The 16,683-nt window shown below is 43.8% G+C and overlaps 1 protein-coding gene across 7 annotated transcripts in view; it reads left to right on the top strand.

Moving 5' to 3' along the window:
- Window positions 1-13,220: 13,220 nt before the first annotated feature.
- The window catches only part of NPNT (nephronectin), an 80,554-nt gene continuing 77,091 nt past the window's right edge, over window positions 13,221-16,683 (top strand). For 2 of the 7 annotated variants that reach the window (XM_057705157.1, XM_057705153.1), the window contains exons 1-2: window positions 13,225-13,883; window positions 16,098-16,198. In XM_057705157.1, coding sequence (XP_057561140.1) covers window positions 13,813-13,883; window positions 16,098-16,198 — 172 coding nt within the window. In that variant the 5' untranslated portion in view covers window positions 13,225-13,812. Of the gene's footprint in view, window positions 13,884-16,097; window positions 16,199-16,683 lie in introns of all 7 variants that reach the window. The other 5 variants (XM_057705160.1, XM_057705154.1, XM_057705159.1 and 2 more) reach the window with 4 other exon arrangements.

The raw sequence follows: 16,683 nt of genomic DNA, 5'->3' as shown, positions 1-16,683 counted from the left end.
TTTAGAACTGGCATTTGCCTGAAGAAGCGAAGCAGTGAATTTCAGGCTCATTTCTTTGGGCTTCCCTTTGTTCCCATGTCCAGACCCCACTAACCCAGTTCCTTACCACGTAGGTAGCTTTCCGAATTCTTGAAGAGAGGGTTGGTTCAAAACATTCCAGTTCACCATTGCTAGAAGCAGAACTCGTGCCTATAATTCTGTTGAATATCTGCTTATCTTACTCCTCATATTTCAAGCAGCATGCAGATTTCTAAAATAATAATAATAATAAAGTGATACAGTTCCAAACAGCTTGCCAAATAAACTTTTAGTAGAGAAAATGAGTTTTAGAGACATAGGTAGGTCATTGGGAAAAGATGGAAACATCCCTAAGGAGATCCAAATCTTTACCACAGATGGTAAGGCCAACATATTCCTTCATATTGTAAATCACATTATCAATACTTTGAAGAATCTTGTGTGACCCCCTTTAGTTTCCAGGATGTTACTAAAGTCCTTGGGAGCCTTTATTCCTGACCTGTTGTTTTTTTTGTTTTTGGTTTGGGTTTTTGGTGACATTTTTAAAAATTATTTATTTATTTAACATATACTTGATTTACAATGTTGTGTTAATTTCTGCTGTAGAGCAAAGTGATTCAGTTATACATATATATACACATTCTTTTTTAAATATTCTTTTCCATTATGGTTTATGATAGGATATTGAATATATTTCTCAGTGCTATACATTAGGACTTTGTTGTTTATCCATTCTATATATAATAGCTTACATCTAACCCATGAGGTTTTTTTTTAATTAATTAATTAATTTTTATTTATTGGCTTTGTTGGGTCTTCATTGCTGCACATGGGCTTTCTCTAATTGCGGAGAGCAGGGGCTACTCTTTGTTGCGTTGTGCGGGCTTCTTATTGCGGTGACTTCTCTTGTTGTGGAGCATGGGTTCTAGGCACTCGGGCTTCAGTCATTGCAGAGCACAGGCTCATTAGTTGTGGCACATGGGCTTAGTTGCTCCGCGGCATGTGGAATCTTCCTGGACCAGGGATGGAACCCATGTCCCCTACATTGACAGGTGGATTCTTAACCACTGTGCTACCAGGGAAGCCCCAACCCATGAAGTTTCTCCTAGCATACCCTATGGTTACTTTTGATTAGTAAAAAAGATTGCTTCATTACTATACAAAAGACAACAGCATGGTGACGATAATCTGTTTTACAGGTATGGAGTGGGGGTGGTTTGAGAAAACAAAACCAAATTAAATGACTATAAGGGATGAAGCTGTCTTCAATCCCAGACTGAAAGGTTGGATAAGACTTAGATGTAACGCAGTAAAACACACACAAGTGTTATGCAATAGATACCTGTTGAATTATTTATTGAAAAAAGTAAATCTCTCTTCTAGACTATAAAGAAGTTTGAGCTGATTGCACCAAGGGTTGACATGAGCTGAGAGGACATCTCCCGCCTGGCAGGGAGCACTTGGCGCTGCTTCTAGAAACTGAACCTGGATATCAAATCCAGGCGGTGCTTTCTTTTCCTTCTTTTGAGTTGGTATGTCACTTTCATCTTTATTTCATTAAAAATAATAAACTCTTTATGTCTCTGGTCCAGGTGAATCCCTTCCTCTCTTGGAAGCTTCAGTTGGCTAGTCTGTTGGCAGAAATCATACCTGTTGTTGAAAGACAGGAGCCTCTGCTTCCAGCCTCTGTTACAGTAAGAGGCAGGAAATCCCTGTGGCAAAAAAAACAAAACAAAAAAAAACGAGCTCATAAGAATGCAGAAATGGTCCAGCATTCCTTTCCATCCTAGATGCTGTGTCAAGAGATAGAGGTGCAGAGACTCCATGGCTTTATATTCAGATAAAGCATGATCATTGGACAGTGGTCCAGATCATAAATGTTGGAGTTATACCTCCTATGTTAGGCTTACTTTTCCTAACAGCTGCCATTCATTGAAGGTGTTGTACATACTAGGCACTGTAATGATGGCATTATATTTTAACTCATTATATTTTCACAGTAACTCTGCAAGACCCATGTTGGTTGTTTTATTTTCTTTAATGCGATGGTCAGTCAGGTGAGGCCACAAGAGGAGTCAGAGGAGAGGCTCAGGAAGAAACAAAGGCTATTATACCATAGGTGCTAGAGGCAGGAGGCACACCAAGCAGGGCCACGTGGCAAAAAACAGGGTGGTCAAAGGCAGAAGACAGGATGGGGGTGGGGGGAGGGGAGCACTTAGGCTATTTTACTGAGGTTTCCATGGGAAAGGCAAGGCAGGCCAGGGTAAACAGTTTAGGGTTAGCGAGTTTGAATAATTTCAGTGGGCTCTGGTCTATAGGGGTGGTCCCTAGTTGCCAGGCACCTGGCACTGGGATGATTAAGGCAGAGGAATATTGCCTCTGGGATGTACATGCCAGATAGAAGAGATAGGGCTCTGGATAGGTTAGTTTGCATATCAAAGTCATGCTCCAGGCTGGGCCCTGGGAGGGGTAGTCTCTCTGCAGCCAGAATGGTTTCTTACGATGCCAAAACATCATAATATACAAGAATTATACACAATATACACAATATATTAGTATTCCTATACAACAGAAGAGGAAACTGAGGTTTAGAGAGGTTCATTTAGAGCTCCACTGATATTTATCAGAGTAAGATTAAATTTGAAATCAAAATGACTGTTAAGTGCTATCCTGCATTCATTTTTCCTTAAGTTTTTTGAAGTCACAGTATTTCTAGATATGTATTTAGAAAAATGAGACAATACTGCTAGAGTGATTTGATTTCTTTGATGGATTATTTTGCAAATTGTATTAATATGCACAGAGTTGAAGACACTCTGTAATTAAAGACATTCATCTACAAATATTCTTCAACTGTTCAATTTTAACAAGCCTTAAATTTCATGTTATTTGCACTGGGGAGTAGGGCTTTGCTCGTTCAATAGATCATATATCTTGAGCTGTGTATTGCATGATGTTTTGTTTTCTCCAGCTGGGACAGAATAAGTAAAAATGGTCTTCACTGATTTAGGTTATACATAAGGAGCTTTCCTCCAAAGAGCTGAGAGGTCTTGGAATTGTCATTTGCATTTTCATTTAGGAAAAGGCAATCTATGCTATGGGAGACAGATTTTATTGTTTGAACAGAGAGAGTGAATGTAAACTGTTAAAAAGAATGTAAACTATATACAGTTAAAATAGTACAATTTGAAATTTCCCCCAATGCTATTTATTTATTTATTTATTTATTTATTTATTTATTTATTTAGGCTGTCTTGGGTCTTTGCTGTTCCGCGTGGGCTTTCTCTAGATGTGGTGAGCGGGAGCTACTCTTCATTGTGGTATGCAGGCTTTTCATTGCCAGTGGCTTCTCTTGTTTCAGAGCATGGGCTCTAGGCACACGGGCTTCAGTAGTTTCGGTGCTCAGGCTCAGTAGTTGTGGCACGTGGGCCTGCGACTTCATGGGCTTCAGCAGTTGGGGCACGTGGGCTCAGTAGTTGTGGTGCACGGGCTTAGTTGCCCTGCGGCATGTGGGATCCTCCTGGACCAGGGCTCGAACCTGTGTCCCCTGCATTGGCAGGCAGATTCTCAATCACTGTGCCACCAGGAAAGTCCCCATAATCCAAACTTTAAAGAATTTCTGGGAATAGAACTCAATGTTAGAAGCAGGGGGAAAAAAAACTTTGATGGGAAATCCTAAAACAACAAACTAACAAGCAACTAAGAGCTTTTAGATCAAGCCTAAATCTTAATAGTTGAGAGACTATATTTTTATTTTTTTATTTATTGAATTTATTTTGGTCCTGCTTCTTTCCCAAATGGACTTGGAGAAAAACCTCAAGATATGACAATGTAAAATAAGGATAATAAAAGAAAACTCTCTTTCTTCCTACTCACAACACTTCTGATACCAAATGTGTGGGTTTTCCATGCCAAGCAGTTCTCCAGTTCTCTGAAATACCAGCTGGGCATCCTACAGTTTAATTCATTATGACACTAACTACTCAGAGTTAGCACAGACCCCACAAGTGAAGGGCTCAGTCCCCTGTAAGATCTTGCCCCCATTTCAGACACCAGTTACAAGTCCCACGTTGTCACTGGTATTTCTGACTAGCCGGATATAAACCAGAGGTTCCCATGACCCTCTCCTCGAGTTCAATACTTTGCTAGGATGGCTCACAGAACTCAAAGAAACACTTTACTTACTATTACCAGTTTATTATAGGGGGTACCACTCAGGAACAGCCAAATGGAGATACATAGGGCAACATATGTGGCAAGAGGTGAGAAGCTTCAGGCCCTCTCCAGACCACCACCCTCCTGGCACATGGATGTGTTCAACAGCCTGGAATCTTTTTTTTTTTTTTTTCTTTTTACAAACGCACAAATACACACACACACACACACACACTCTCCCCAAACTACAAAATATGTGAGGAAACAAGCTACCTGCTGTTAAATCTTTTAGGATGAGTGGTCTGACCACACCATTCTCCTCTTTAAATGCCTTCCGAAATTCGTCTCTTGGAATATTAACTTTCGATTGTTAACTCCAGGGTCCTCTACTCATTCTCCTGGGCCTAGAAAAGTCTTTTTCCTACCTTGGCTGGGATCATCTGGGAAGGATCAGCAGGTGGGTCTGGGAACCTGGGGCGGTCAATGGCTAATTCAGGGTCTAGTTTGTGAGGGCCTCTGGAGCAGCTCAGAACATCCCAAGATGCTGAGCTGGTTTCTCAAAGTGTTGCTATTATAGAGTTATTGGAAATCAGCCTGGAATCATTCTGAACCCTAGTGCTTTAAGCCTCTGTGGAGTCTCCCTTACGTAGGCATGGCTCATTAAGTCTTTGGCCATTGGTGATTAACTCAGTCTCCGGCCCTTCTTCCCTCCTCAGAGGCCTCATGGGGTGGGACTGAAAGTTCCTACCATCTAGTTGCACAGTTGGTTCCTCTGGCAACCAGCCCCCATCCTAAGGTGACCTGAGGTCCCATTGAGAGTCACCTCATTCACTTAAACACAAGTATGGTCAAAAGGGGCTTATTATGAGTAAGGAAAGATTCTCCTCTCACCCTTATCATTCAGGTAATTACAAAGGTTTTAGGAGCTCTGTGCCAGGAACCAGAGCAAAGACCAAATATATATTTCTTATTATATCACAACATGTTAGGTAATAAAACAGAAAGGGAAAATCGGGGCTAGTGAAAGAAAAAAAAAGTACACATGCTAATCTATCCCAAGAATTTAAATAACTCTTGTGGCAGAATTTAACTCCGAGCTTCCTGGTAGATGCTTTAAAAAATACATATAAATTTATTTATTTGTTTGTTTATTTATTTCTCCTCCAGGTTTACATGAAAATTTTAATTGTCCATAATTTAAAGTAAATAACATTAAACACAACTGCCATATGAAATTTAAACTATTGGGGAAAATTAATGGTAAGATATATAAACCCTTTCCTTCATTGAAGTATATCTGGGTTGTTTCCAATTTTGAGCTGTCTCAGAGTTGCTATGAATATTTTTGTACAAATTTTTGTGTCAGCATAAGTTTTTATTTCTCTGGAATAAATGCTCAGGACCATGATTGTTGCTTACGTGGTAACTACGTGTGTAGTTTTTGGGGGGAACTTTTGTTGAGGTATAGCTGACATGCAGTAAACTGCATGTAAATAAAGTGTACAACTTGATTTTTCTTCTCATTAGTAATGTATATATGGCAATCCCAATCTCCCAATATATGTGTAGTTTTTTAAAGAAAACATCAAGCTGTTTCCCAGAGCAGCTGTACATTCCCCACCAGCAATGTATGAGAGATTCAGTTTTCCCGCACTCTTGACAGCCTTTGGTATTATTGTTATTTTTTATTTTAGCTGTTCGATTATGCATGTAGGGACGTCTCTTTGTGGTTTTAACGTCCACCACACCAGTGGCCAATGATGTTGAATATATTTTTCGTGTATAATGTTAGCTGTAGGTTTTTTTGTAGATGCTCTTTATCAAGTTGAGGAAATTACTCTCTATTTCTATTTTTCTGAGAGTTTTAACTGTGAATGAGTGTTGAAATTTGCAAAATGATTTTTCTGCATTAATTGACATAATCTACGATTTTTCTTCTCCAACTTGATGGCGGATTACATTGATTAATTTTCAAGCACTGAACTGAACTTTTAGCCCTGTATTAAATTCAACTTGGTCATAGTGTGTAATTTCTTAACGTATTAAAGAATTCTATTTGCTAAAAAAAAAAATATATATATATATATATATATAAACCCCTTCTTTTAAAAAAAAATTTTAATAGATTTATTTTTTAGAGCAGTTTTAGATTCACAGCAAAATTAAATGGAAGGTACAGAGATTTCCCATATACTCCCCTGCCCCCACACACCCATAGCCTCCCCTGTTATTAACATCCCCCACCAAAGTGGTACCTTTGTTACAATCAGTACACCTACACTGACACATTACAATCACCCAAAGCCCATAGTTTACACCAGGGTTCACTCCTGGTGTTGCACATTCCATGGATTCTGACAAGTGTGTAATAGCATGCATCCCCACCATCATCCTATGATACAGAATAGTTCCACTGCTCATCACCCCCTTGTCCTCATTAACACTTGGCAACCACTGATCTTTTTACAGTCTCCATAGTTTTCTGGAAGACACTCTTTTTTTAATTGGCTGCATTGGGTCTTTGTTGCGGTATGCAGGTTTCTTATTGCAGTGGCTTCTCTTGTTGCAGAGCATGGGCTCTAGGCTCTCGGGCTCTAGAGAGCAGGCTCAGTAGTTGTGGTGCATGTGCTTAGTTGGTCCGTGGCATGTAGGATCTTCCTGGCCCAGGGATCAAACCTGTGTCCCCTGCATTGGCAGGCAGATTCTTAAACACTGCGCCACCAGGGAAGTCCCGTGGAAGCCACTTTTAAAAGGGAAACTTGATACAGTAAGTGTTCATCAGAATATAGAAGACATAAAATGTTCTGCAAAGAAACAAAATTTTTATTGGCCAAAATTCTGTAAGAAATTACTTACTTTATGGGATCAAGACAGATACATCAGACAACATCCACAACAATCTTCCAGAAAGTGCAGGTGCAGATCTTATTTAACTATATCTTATAATAAACTCATTTAAGCTGTAGGTCCAACTTAGTAAGAGAAAAGTCTTCCAGGTTCTAAGTTAAGTTCCAAGAGACTAACTTGATCCAAGGTTAATATTTGGGAAATCCAGAGGAGCTGTTAGATAGCACATCCCCTTATCTAGATTGGCTTCCATAAACATCATTTATTTTAAGAAGGATTTTTATAAAGCACTAAAGTTTTACCTAAAGAATTGGTCTTCCATGTTGTTTGAGAACAGACCCATGCTTTAGACACCAAAAGAGCAGGTTGATAATTTATTATGAAAGGTGAAAGGCTTAACTGGTACTTCCCCCGTGTGGCAGTGAGATGCAAAAGTATTTTAGGCAACTTTGAATTTGCTCAAATACTTTGATAAAACCTAAACTGAGGTTAGAGATTCACAACACAGCATTGTCAGAGCTGGTTTAGGCATAGAAAATGTTAAGGCAAGTGTTTGCAGTTGCCTGTCTTGGACAGAGAAAACTTTCAGAGGAGCATTTAATTCTCACCAGTAAAAACTTCCCTTGAGTCAAGGAGGCAATCAGTATTTGCTGAGCACTTACTATGTGTACCATGTGCTTGACTAGGTACTTAATTTACTGAATTTAATTAGGTGAGTTATATGTTAAGAATTCCCAAATAAATATATTGACTTGCTGTATGGTGAAAATCATTGGCTAAGTGAATTTTGGAGAATGTTTTCAAGCACAGTGATTTTTCAATGATGTCATAGTGTTAAATTTTCTTTCTGGCAGTAATTAAATACAAAGCTCACTGATTTCTTGAGACTACAGCAAAGGCAATGCTAGGTATTTAATTAAAAGTTTTCATTTTCCTCCTTGGCACACTGGAAAAATATATTTTCCAAGTTCTCTTGGCATTAAGTTGAAGTCATGTAACTAGGTAGTGGCGCGTGGAATGCCACAAACCCCCAGGTATAATTGTCTGGGCTCTCTCTCTCTCTCCCTTGGCCACATGGCTACAGGAGAAGAACTCCAGGAAGACAGAATCACAGGATAGAAGAAGCCCAGATGCCTGAATAGCCACTTGCAAAGGATCACTTAGGAGAGCTGTCCAACCTACATTAAATTTTTACACTAATGAAAGGAACCAAATTGAGTTAAGCCAAAGATACTGGGAGAAATGTGTTAAAGAAGCTGGCTAGTCTTACCACTCCTAGTTTTGTGATACTAAAAATTTATTGTCAACATAGAAGAATCTTTCTACTTTTATACATAAAAACATGAATAAAAATTTTTAAGATTTGTATCAGATCATTGTTACAAATTTAAAGGAGCTGAAAGGTAGGAGACTAAACATAACTATTTCATAACTCTTGAAACTGCTTTCTAATCTGTTGGTCAGCCATTCATGCCTATTTCATTTCTTCCAGTGATATGAAATAGAATTGAGTCTTCCATTGTCTTTACTGAATTATTTGAAGGTGGATGAGAACCATTGACAGGAAGTGCAGTTGTCCCTCCATATCCACAGGGGATTGGTTCCAGGACCCCCATGGAGATCAAAATCCACAGATGCTCAAGCTCCTTAAATAAAATGGTGCCGTACTGTTTGCCCTCCCATCTCTATGGGTTCCCACATCCGCAGATTCAACCAATGGTGACCCATCTTTGGTTCCATCTCTTGTGACAACCCCATTGCCCTAGTGTCCAAGGTCTCTTCAAGGGGCATACTCAGTCACTGAACTCAGGTTGGTCCAATGCTATGGTGTGCCATCAGGCATATTTGGTTCTTCCCTGTCTAAATGCAGTTTACCAGTCAGGGGTCCATTTTTACCAGCAAGATAGCAACATAGTTCACAAATCACCTTATCAGGTTGCCAAGGGAACAGTGCCAAAAAGTTAACATAAGGTCAAATTCTCATGCAGAAGGATTTTGTTAACCCTTTACCCACATAGAGGATTCTGTCAACTTGATTGTAATGTATCCTTTTAATATATTCCTAGATTGTACTTACTAATCATTTATTTAGGGCTTTTCCACTGATATTCTTATCTGTATATGTGTGTATGTTTGTGCACATATGAAAACGCTATTTTTTCCAGGTGTATATATCAATGACTTCTCAGGAATAATCTGTAAGCATTTCTTTTTTGATACTTTGGAAGAATTTAAATAGTACTGGAATTATCTGTTCTTTGAAGGGTTGGTATGCTCTGATTGTGGTATAATATAGCTGCTGCGTGTAGGCTGGAAAGCTTGTGACACGTTATTTTGTAAAATCATTACCTGTGCTCCCTTGGAAGGTATGGTGTATATCCAGAGGAAGGGAATATAATTATAGAAAATGAACATTTTAGTACATTTGCTGCTCCTTGTTGCTTTTATAAGGTATCTTAAAAAAGAGATGGGCTCAGGCAAGAACTGGCTGTTTTGCAAGCAGAAATGGCAGGAAATGAGAATGTCCAGAAATTTCGGGCCTCCCAGGGTTGAAAAAGACAACTGCTTTTATGCCCTGAACATTAATATAAAAAGAGGGGTCCAAGCCTTGTGGCAAGGATCAGAGCAAGGGTGTTACCCTGCCAAACAACCCTATTATTTCAGCTAGCCTCAAGGTGGCCTCCATTAAGATGAAAGAGTAGATATGGACATAAGGAAGCAAAGACAGAAAGCAGGCCTAAGAACTAGGACTAGAAAAGACTTTGGTTATGGTTATCTGCACAAGGAACAGACTGGAAGCAATTAGATCAGAAGCCTATTAGGGTTTTAAGGAAATCTTAAAGCCACAGAAACCATGAGTCTGGCTGGAAAATGTGCTGTCTCCGTTAGCCCCTTAAAAGCAACGCTCGGGCCTTCAAATCTGTACCAGTAGGAAAAGAACTGTCGATGATGTATAGCCCCCAAGGAAGGCCTAAGCTCCAATAGTCACTCCTCACGTGGCTCTGGGGGCTGAATGGCCACGGCAGTAGAAACAGGGGTGACATGATTGTCTGACCAAGGCCCTCCCTCCGCTGCCAGAGCAGAGCATCTCTGTAATTCTTGCTCAGCCAGGAGTCAAAACTGCTGTGAATGAGCTGTGTGTTCCTCATCCTTCACTTTTCTTAATAGGAGTTTTTGAAGCAGTAATCCTGTCTCTGTGTCACCACCGCATATGGCACAGGAGGAGCAAAAGCTTGCTTAACAGCTTGCATGACACTGACTGTGAGAACTTGATGGAGAAAACACATCTCTCTCCTTTGCCCGAACACTACCCCTTACCTCACACCCTCACTGTATTCCAACTTTGCTCAAATGTCATCTCCCAGAGGTGACCAAATCACTCCACCCAAAATCACAGTCCATCTCTATGACCTTATCATTCCTTTACTCTTTACACCTTTACCCTCTCTTCATAGCACCTACTGTCTTGCTCCCCCACTGTAATATAAACTCTTTTGGGGCACAACTTTGTCTTGTTGCTGAAGTCCTAGCACCTAGAAATGGCCAATACGTGGTAGGCTCTCAATAAATATTTGCTGGAAAAAAAAAAAAAGACTAAATAATTAAGAGCTTCTGATTTCCAGGTGTTGGAAGTTGTGTTCGCTTAGTTCTATTTTGCCGTTATCTGTATCTCATTGTGACCAGTGATAGATGATTATTTGTGTGCGAGGACATTGGGATTACTCCTTACATTATCTGGTATGAAAGCGAACCAAAACGTTGTCCTACTGGAAAAGTACAGATATTGCTAAAAGCTGTTTGGTATGGTTCTTTCTTTCCTTTTTTTTAAAAAAATACATTTATTTACGTATGTATTTATTTTGCCACATTGGGTCTTAGTTGTGGCATGTGGGATCCTCGTTGCAGTGTGCGTGCTTCTCTCTAGTTGTGGTGCACAGGATCTAGAGCACGGGCTTAGCTGCCCTGTGGCATGTGGGATCTTAGTTCCTTGACCAGGAATCAAAACCACATCCCCTGCATTGGAAGGAGGATTCTCAACCACTGGACCACCAGGGAAGTCCTCTTGTTTGTTTTTAAGACTGAGATAGTGAAATGTCACTCCCAATGGGAACTCTATCTCTGTTTTGAAATGGGCACTGGTGGTCATAACTGCAGCAGACTACCCAGTTAGACCTTGGAATTTCTTTAGAGATGCCTCACTCCATGATTCAACAAAGACTGGTGTATTTAGCTACAGCTGACTCAAGGGAGAAGCTAAAGTTCACCAGGAAGAATTCAATCCAACCAAATGCAACCTAGTATTTGGTGAATTTAAGCCTCATGCCAGGCATCGTGCTGGGCACGAGGGATAGAGTGACGACTGCCCTTGACCTCCTGTTGGTTAGATTCGTGTCTCAAGGCAACCTAGACGGTAGAGAAGCAGTTCCACCACCATGCATTGAGAGTTACTCTAGGGGATGCATAGGGCTATAGAAGCACATGCCACAGGAGTCTCAACCAAGCGAAAAATCACAAAGGCTTCCTTCTTGGGTAAGTGTCAGGTAAGCTTGGATCCAAAGGGTAAGTGAAGAGTGTCCATGTGAAGAAGGAAGATGCTGATTCACTTTGCTGTACACCTGAAATTAACACAACATTGTAAATCAATGATATGCCAATAAAAATTTTTAAAAAAGAAGAAGGAAGATGGAGTGTTTTCTAGGCCAAAGAAAAGACACATTAAAAAAAAAAAAAAAGAGGCAGGCAGAGGCGGTATTACACTCTTATTCCAGATATTCATCCTATTTTCACCTACCATTCATCCTCCTTTCCTTCTATCTCCAGTTTTTAGCCTGTAGGTTAGCCCCTTTCTCTCTAATCATCCATTGCTCAATACAAGGAACCTATAAACAAAGAAAATGGCTAAAGGAACAGCTGCTGGAACCTGGAACCAGGCCTACATTACACTTACAAAAATTTGATTTTCTGCAGAAAAAATATTTTGACTCCTACATTTTTGGAGTTCATTAGAAAGATCTGAAATGGATGACACCAAGCTGTTTGCCTAAAATAATGTCCCAAGCCTGAAATGGAATGGATATTTCCTGAGATTAAAATAGAATCTTGTTTTGCGAACAGAAAACAACTTGGAAATCAAAGAGTCATTTAAGTTGAAACCATTATTCTTCCTTTTCTTGCAGAAAATTCCTGTGTTTATACACACGAAGAGATCAGGATAGTGAGGTCACTCTGCCACAGAACTTTCCATTAAAAATTTAAAGTTGGAGAAATCTCAAAAAGGAAATAAACATGAGGGGGGAAAGTCTGTAATGTAACAAACTCACTCAGTAACCATTTATGAGCACCTACTACATGCCAGGTACTGAACTTGCCCTGGTAGAGTTTGCATTCTAGCAGAAAGAAGACATGCAGGACAAGAAATAAGCAAATCACATAGGAAACTAGAAGATGAGTGCTTAGGAGAAAAGACAAAGTAGAACAGGCAGGGGCCAGGTTGCAATTTTAAATAGGGTGGTCAAGGTTGGTCTCCTCAAAGAGGTGACATATGAACAAAAACCGAAGTGAGAATGGGAGCCACGCTGATATCTGGGTCCAGGCAAAAGTAAAGTCAATGGCCCGAGGCAAGGGGCTTGCCCGGAGTGTGGGAGAAAGGCATGGAGGCCATGGATTAGAGAAGAGGTATGGGAGACCAGATCACAACCCTGGGCAGTCATTCCGGGTAGGGTTTGGGAAGAGAGGTGACTTGATTGAACTGATGTTTTAACGTGCATTTTAGGTTAATCATTGCGTGCTTTTATTTGAACACAGTCCTTTTACAATACATTTTACCCTTCTATAACGGAGCAATGATTGCTCAAAATGGTTTTCTAAACGATCTCCGCAGGATCAGGCACCACGAGACTGCCAAGTAGTAACTGTCCTCCCTCCCGGGCGGGTACGTGCCCCTGAAGGGGCAGCCGTCACTATCCTTCTAATGTGCTCAGAGTTGAGCTGCCAGAGACAGAAACAGTCTGCACATCTCTTCTTCAAAACTCGAAAAGGAAGCCAAGCATTTCTTTCGGGTGGTTACCATTTAAAAAAACAAAAACAAAACACTCTGCCTCCGCCAACCCTGCGCGAGAAGCAGACTCCCGGAGTTTGCCTTTGCTCATTTGTCCAAGTCGTGCCGCGGTTTCCCTACACGCAGACGCTGCTCAGCTCCAGCCCCACAAACCTCTCCCATCTTGGACTTCGCCCTCCGGTGAAAGCTACGGCTCGCCCCTGCGGTCACCACCTGTTGGGAAGGAACCCGCGGAGCGCGCACCCACGCCCCGGGTCCCTTTCCTCCCCGGCTCAGACTTTCCCGCCGAGCACCCTGCTCTCCCTTGCCCGGCCCAGGCTTGCAACTTTCCCCCGAGCCTGGCTCCGGCCCCGCTTGGCTGGTCCCCGAGAGACGCTGCCTTCCCGCAGCGCCCCCGCCCGCGAGCCTCCCGCCGAGGGGCCGAGCGCCCTCACCCCTCACCCGGCGCCGGGAGCAGGGCGAGTCGGGCGCACGCGCGCCCCCCGCCCCTGCGCCCCTCCCCGCAGGCGGCGCGGCTTCCCCTGCAGCGCCTCCCCTCGCGGGGAGGGAGCCGGAGGGGGCTCCGGGCGCCGCGCGCAGACCTGCTCCGGCTGCGCGGCGCGCCGCTCTCCTCCGAGGGTGGCAGCAGTAGCCGCGGCGGCCGCGGGGGTTCTCGGCTCCCGCAGCTCCTCGGGGGCGCCGAGCGCGCCTCTCCTGCGCCCCCAGCATCCCCACCCCGCTCCCCGCCGCCCAACATGGACTTGCTCCTGGCGCTGGTGCTCGGGTCCTCGCTCTACCTGCAGGCGGCCGCGGAGTTCGACGGGAGGTGAGTCGCCCCCCGGGCGCCCGCTCCTGCCCCATCCCGCGCTGATTGCACACCGCCCCGGGGGCCCCTCTCTTGGCTCTCGGTCCAGAAGTTGGGCCGCCGCGCAGCCCCGGCGGGGAGGAGAGCCGTCAAGCCGCCCCCTCCGCCGGTGGCTGCCCGAGGCCTTGGAGGGCGCGCCCCCCGCGCGTCCGGGAACCCGGCCGCGGCTCCCCGGGGAAGAGGCTGCGCGGCGGGGCGAGCCGCCCAGCCCCGGCTCGGCAGTGAGGGCTGGGGGAGAAGGCAGGCTCGAGCCCGGCATCTGGGCTCTGAGGGCGCGGGTTAGCCGCCCCAGAGCGGGTGACGCGCGGGACATCCCCTGGCTGGGACACTCTCGCTCTGGATTTAGACAGCCCTGCAGTGGGGCACTTCCAGGTGGTCGGGGCCAGATCCCGGGTGGCAGCTGTCAGGGCCGCTCACACAAAGGGTGGGGGAGAGGAAGCGACTGGGCTTCCCGGGGGGACCTGTTTGCCTCCTCACTTGGTTTCCTTGGCGGGGGCGGGGGACTCAAAATAAGGACCGAGAGAGGGGAACGCTGCGTGCGTGCGTGTGGTGTGTGTGTGTGTGTGTGTATACGCACACACAGCTCCCGAGACCTCGGGCGAGCCTGACTGCTGCGTGCTCTGACAGGTTCCAACAACCCTGGGCTCCGCTCCGCTCCGCTGTCACTCAGCCGCTCCTCCAGCCTCCGGATCAGCTCCCGTGAGAGCGAGAGAAAGAGAGAGTGTGTTGCGTGTGTGTGTGTGTGTGTGTGTATGTGTGTGTGTGTCGGGAGGGCGTGCTCGGTTACCCCATCTCGGCGCAATTACAGACCAGACTCGCCCCGAGCGCAGATCGCTGCTGCCTGCGCAGAAACCAGGCAGGAGCAGCCGGGAGAGGTTTTAACTTGGGTCACACCGCCCTCCAGTCGCCCTCGGGCAACGACCCCCGCCCCCACCCCCGCCCAGCCCGAAAGACTGCCGCACCTGTTTTACCTGCAATCTTGGAACGAATCAATTCCACGATTGATTGGCTTTCTTGTACCTGGAAGGAACGGAGGGGAGCCAGTGGAGCGCTGAAGAGAAAAAGCGCAGCCGCTTGTTCACCACCTGGTTGGAGGAAATGGAAAGTTCGTGGTTATTTGTCCTTGGAGCTTGGGGGCATAAGGGGGAGATGAAGAGAAGGGGAATTGAAAAGATTAGGAGAATTTTTAAAAAACGTGGCTAGCGGCCACGTTAAAGCAATTATTTGCCCACGTTCGGGTATGTTGTGCGTTTCTTGCACATATTTGCAACAAGAAATACATCACATGATTATGCATCAGATTTTCATGTAGCCTTAAAAAGATGTCTAAAACGGACAGTTAAAATATTGATGGGGGAGGGAGGCGGGGGCTAGTCATTGAGGTAGGTGTGAATCTAAACAAGGAATGGATTTACCAAGTGAAGTGTCAAAGTGGAATTTGGGGGTAAATCATATCCTGAAATCAGATGCTTGCTTTAGTTCTTATTTACATTAGAGAGGACGGTAACACGAATTGTTGATGCAGGAAAGTTTCAAGCCACAAGGACCACTTGAAATGTTAGCTACAATTTAAACTCTCCTTGGTTTTATTTAGTCTTCTTTCTCAAGTACATTTTTTTTCTGGGAACTTTTTCTGCAAAAGAGTCATATCTCGAAAAGAGTTCTGTTTCATGTGATTTTGAGAAAACTCCCCTCTTTCTGCCCCTTCCCACATGTACCCGTTATATAAGGCAGAAATTTTTTTTCTTTCTGCTTTGACAGGTCATATTATTACTTTTCAGTTTATGATGAATCAGTCAAAACTGGCTTTCCCCTCAGTAACAGGTGTGGGCCTTTGAGGAATCTGTTGTATTTCAAGCTTCAGAAACCATTCTGTGAGTGGCAGCCTTGAGAATTCTTGGTTTTGGTTGGTGCTATTTCCAAGTAAGAAAGGATCTTCCCCTCCCATCCCACCCCCACTCTTGTTCTGTTGTATGTGAGTTTGTCTGATGTTTGAAATTAGATCATAGCAGAACTATTTCCCTGAAGGTGTTTTGTTATTTAATTTCTTCAGGCATGAAGGAGTTCATAGAAATTGTTGGGTGTGATTAACATTTTTTTTTCCAAAGTAATAACAAAGAGGAAATTATTTTTAATTTCAAAAGTGTCTTTAATTTGAATCTTTTTGTTTGGTAGGTGGCCCAGGCACATAGTGTCATCCATTGGCCTGTGTCGTTATGGTGGGAGGATTGACTGCTGCTGGGGCTGGGCCCGCCGGTCCTGGGGACGGTGTCAGCGTGAGTATCATCCCTGGGACTTCAGCTTCCTTGGAGGGCGGGCTGTCCACCGTCAGCCATGGCTTCACCCTGCACATCGGAGGGCTCATTACTGAGCAAGGCTGGGCGGTGTGGTTCTGATGAGGGAGTCTGCAGTCGCTGACCTCTTATTCTGCCCCTTTCCAACCTGAGCCACCTGCAGTAAGGCACCAGTTTTGTTATTCACAGAGCCACCTAGGATGCTCATTTTAGCTATTGTCCCCAATATCTCCAGCTCTTCTTTTCCCATCAGGCTTACTCTTTTCTTTTTGCTCTGGGCTCCGAAATGGGGGTAAGGTTATGAGCCTAGCCTGTATTTATACTAAATAAACTCTGAACCTTATAGCACTTATAAATTCCTTACCGTAGCTGTTGTATAAAGTGGCCAATTTGTACATCTTTTTTTGAAGTGAGATTGTGTTGACTGGGTTCTAAATGGACCACCAGTATAATCAATTAACACCTCT

The sequence above is a fragment of the Hippopotamus amphibius genome, chromosome 13 (assembly GCF_030028045.1).
Source record: "Hippopotamus amphibius kiboko isolate mHipAmp2 chromosome 13, mHipAmp2.hap2, whole genome shotgun sequence".
Lineage (NCBI taxonomy): Eukaryota > Metazoa > Chordata > Mammalia > Artiodactyla > Hippopotamidae > Hippopotamus > Hippopotamus amphibius.
This window is presented reverse-complemented; position numbering and strand designations above follow the sequence as displayed.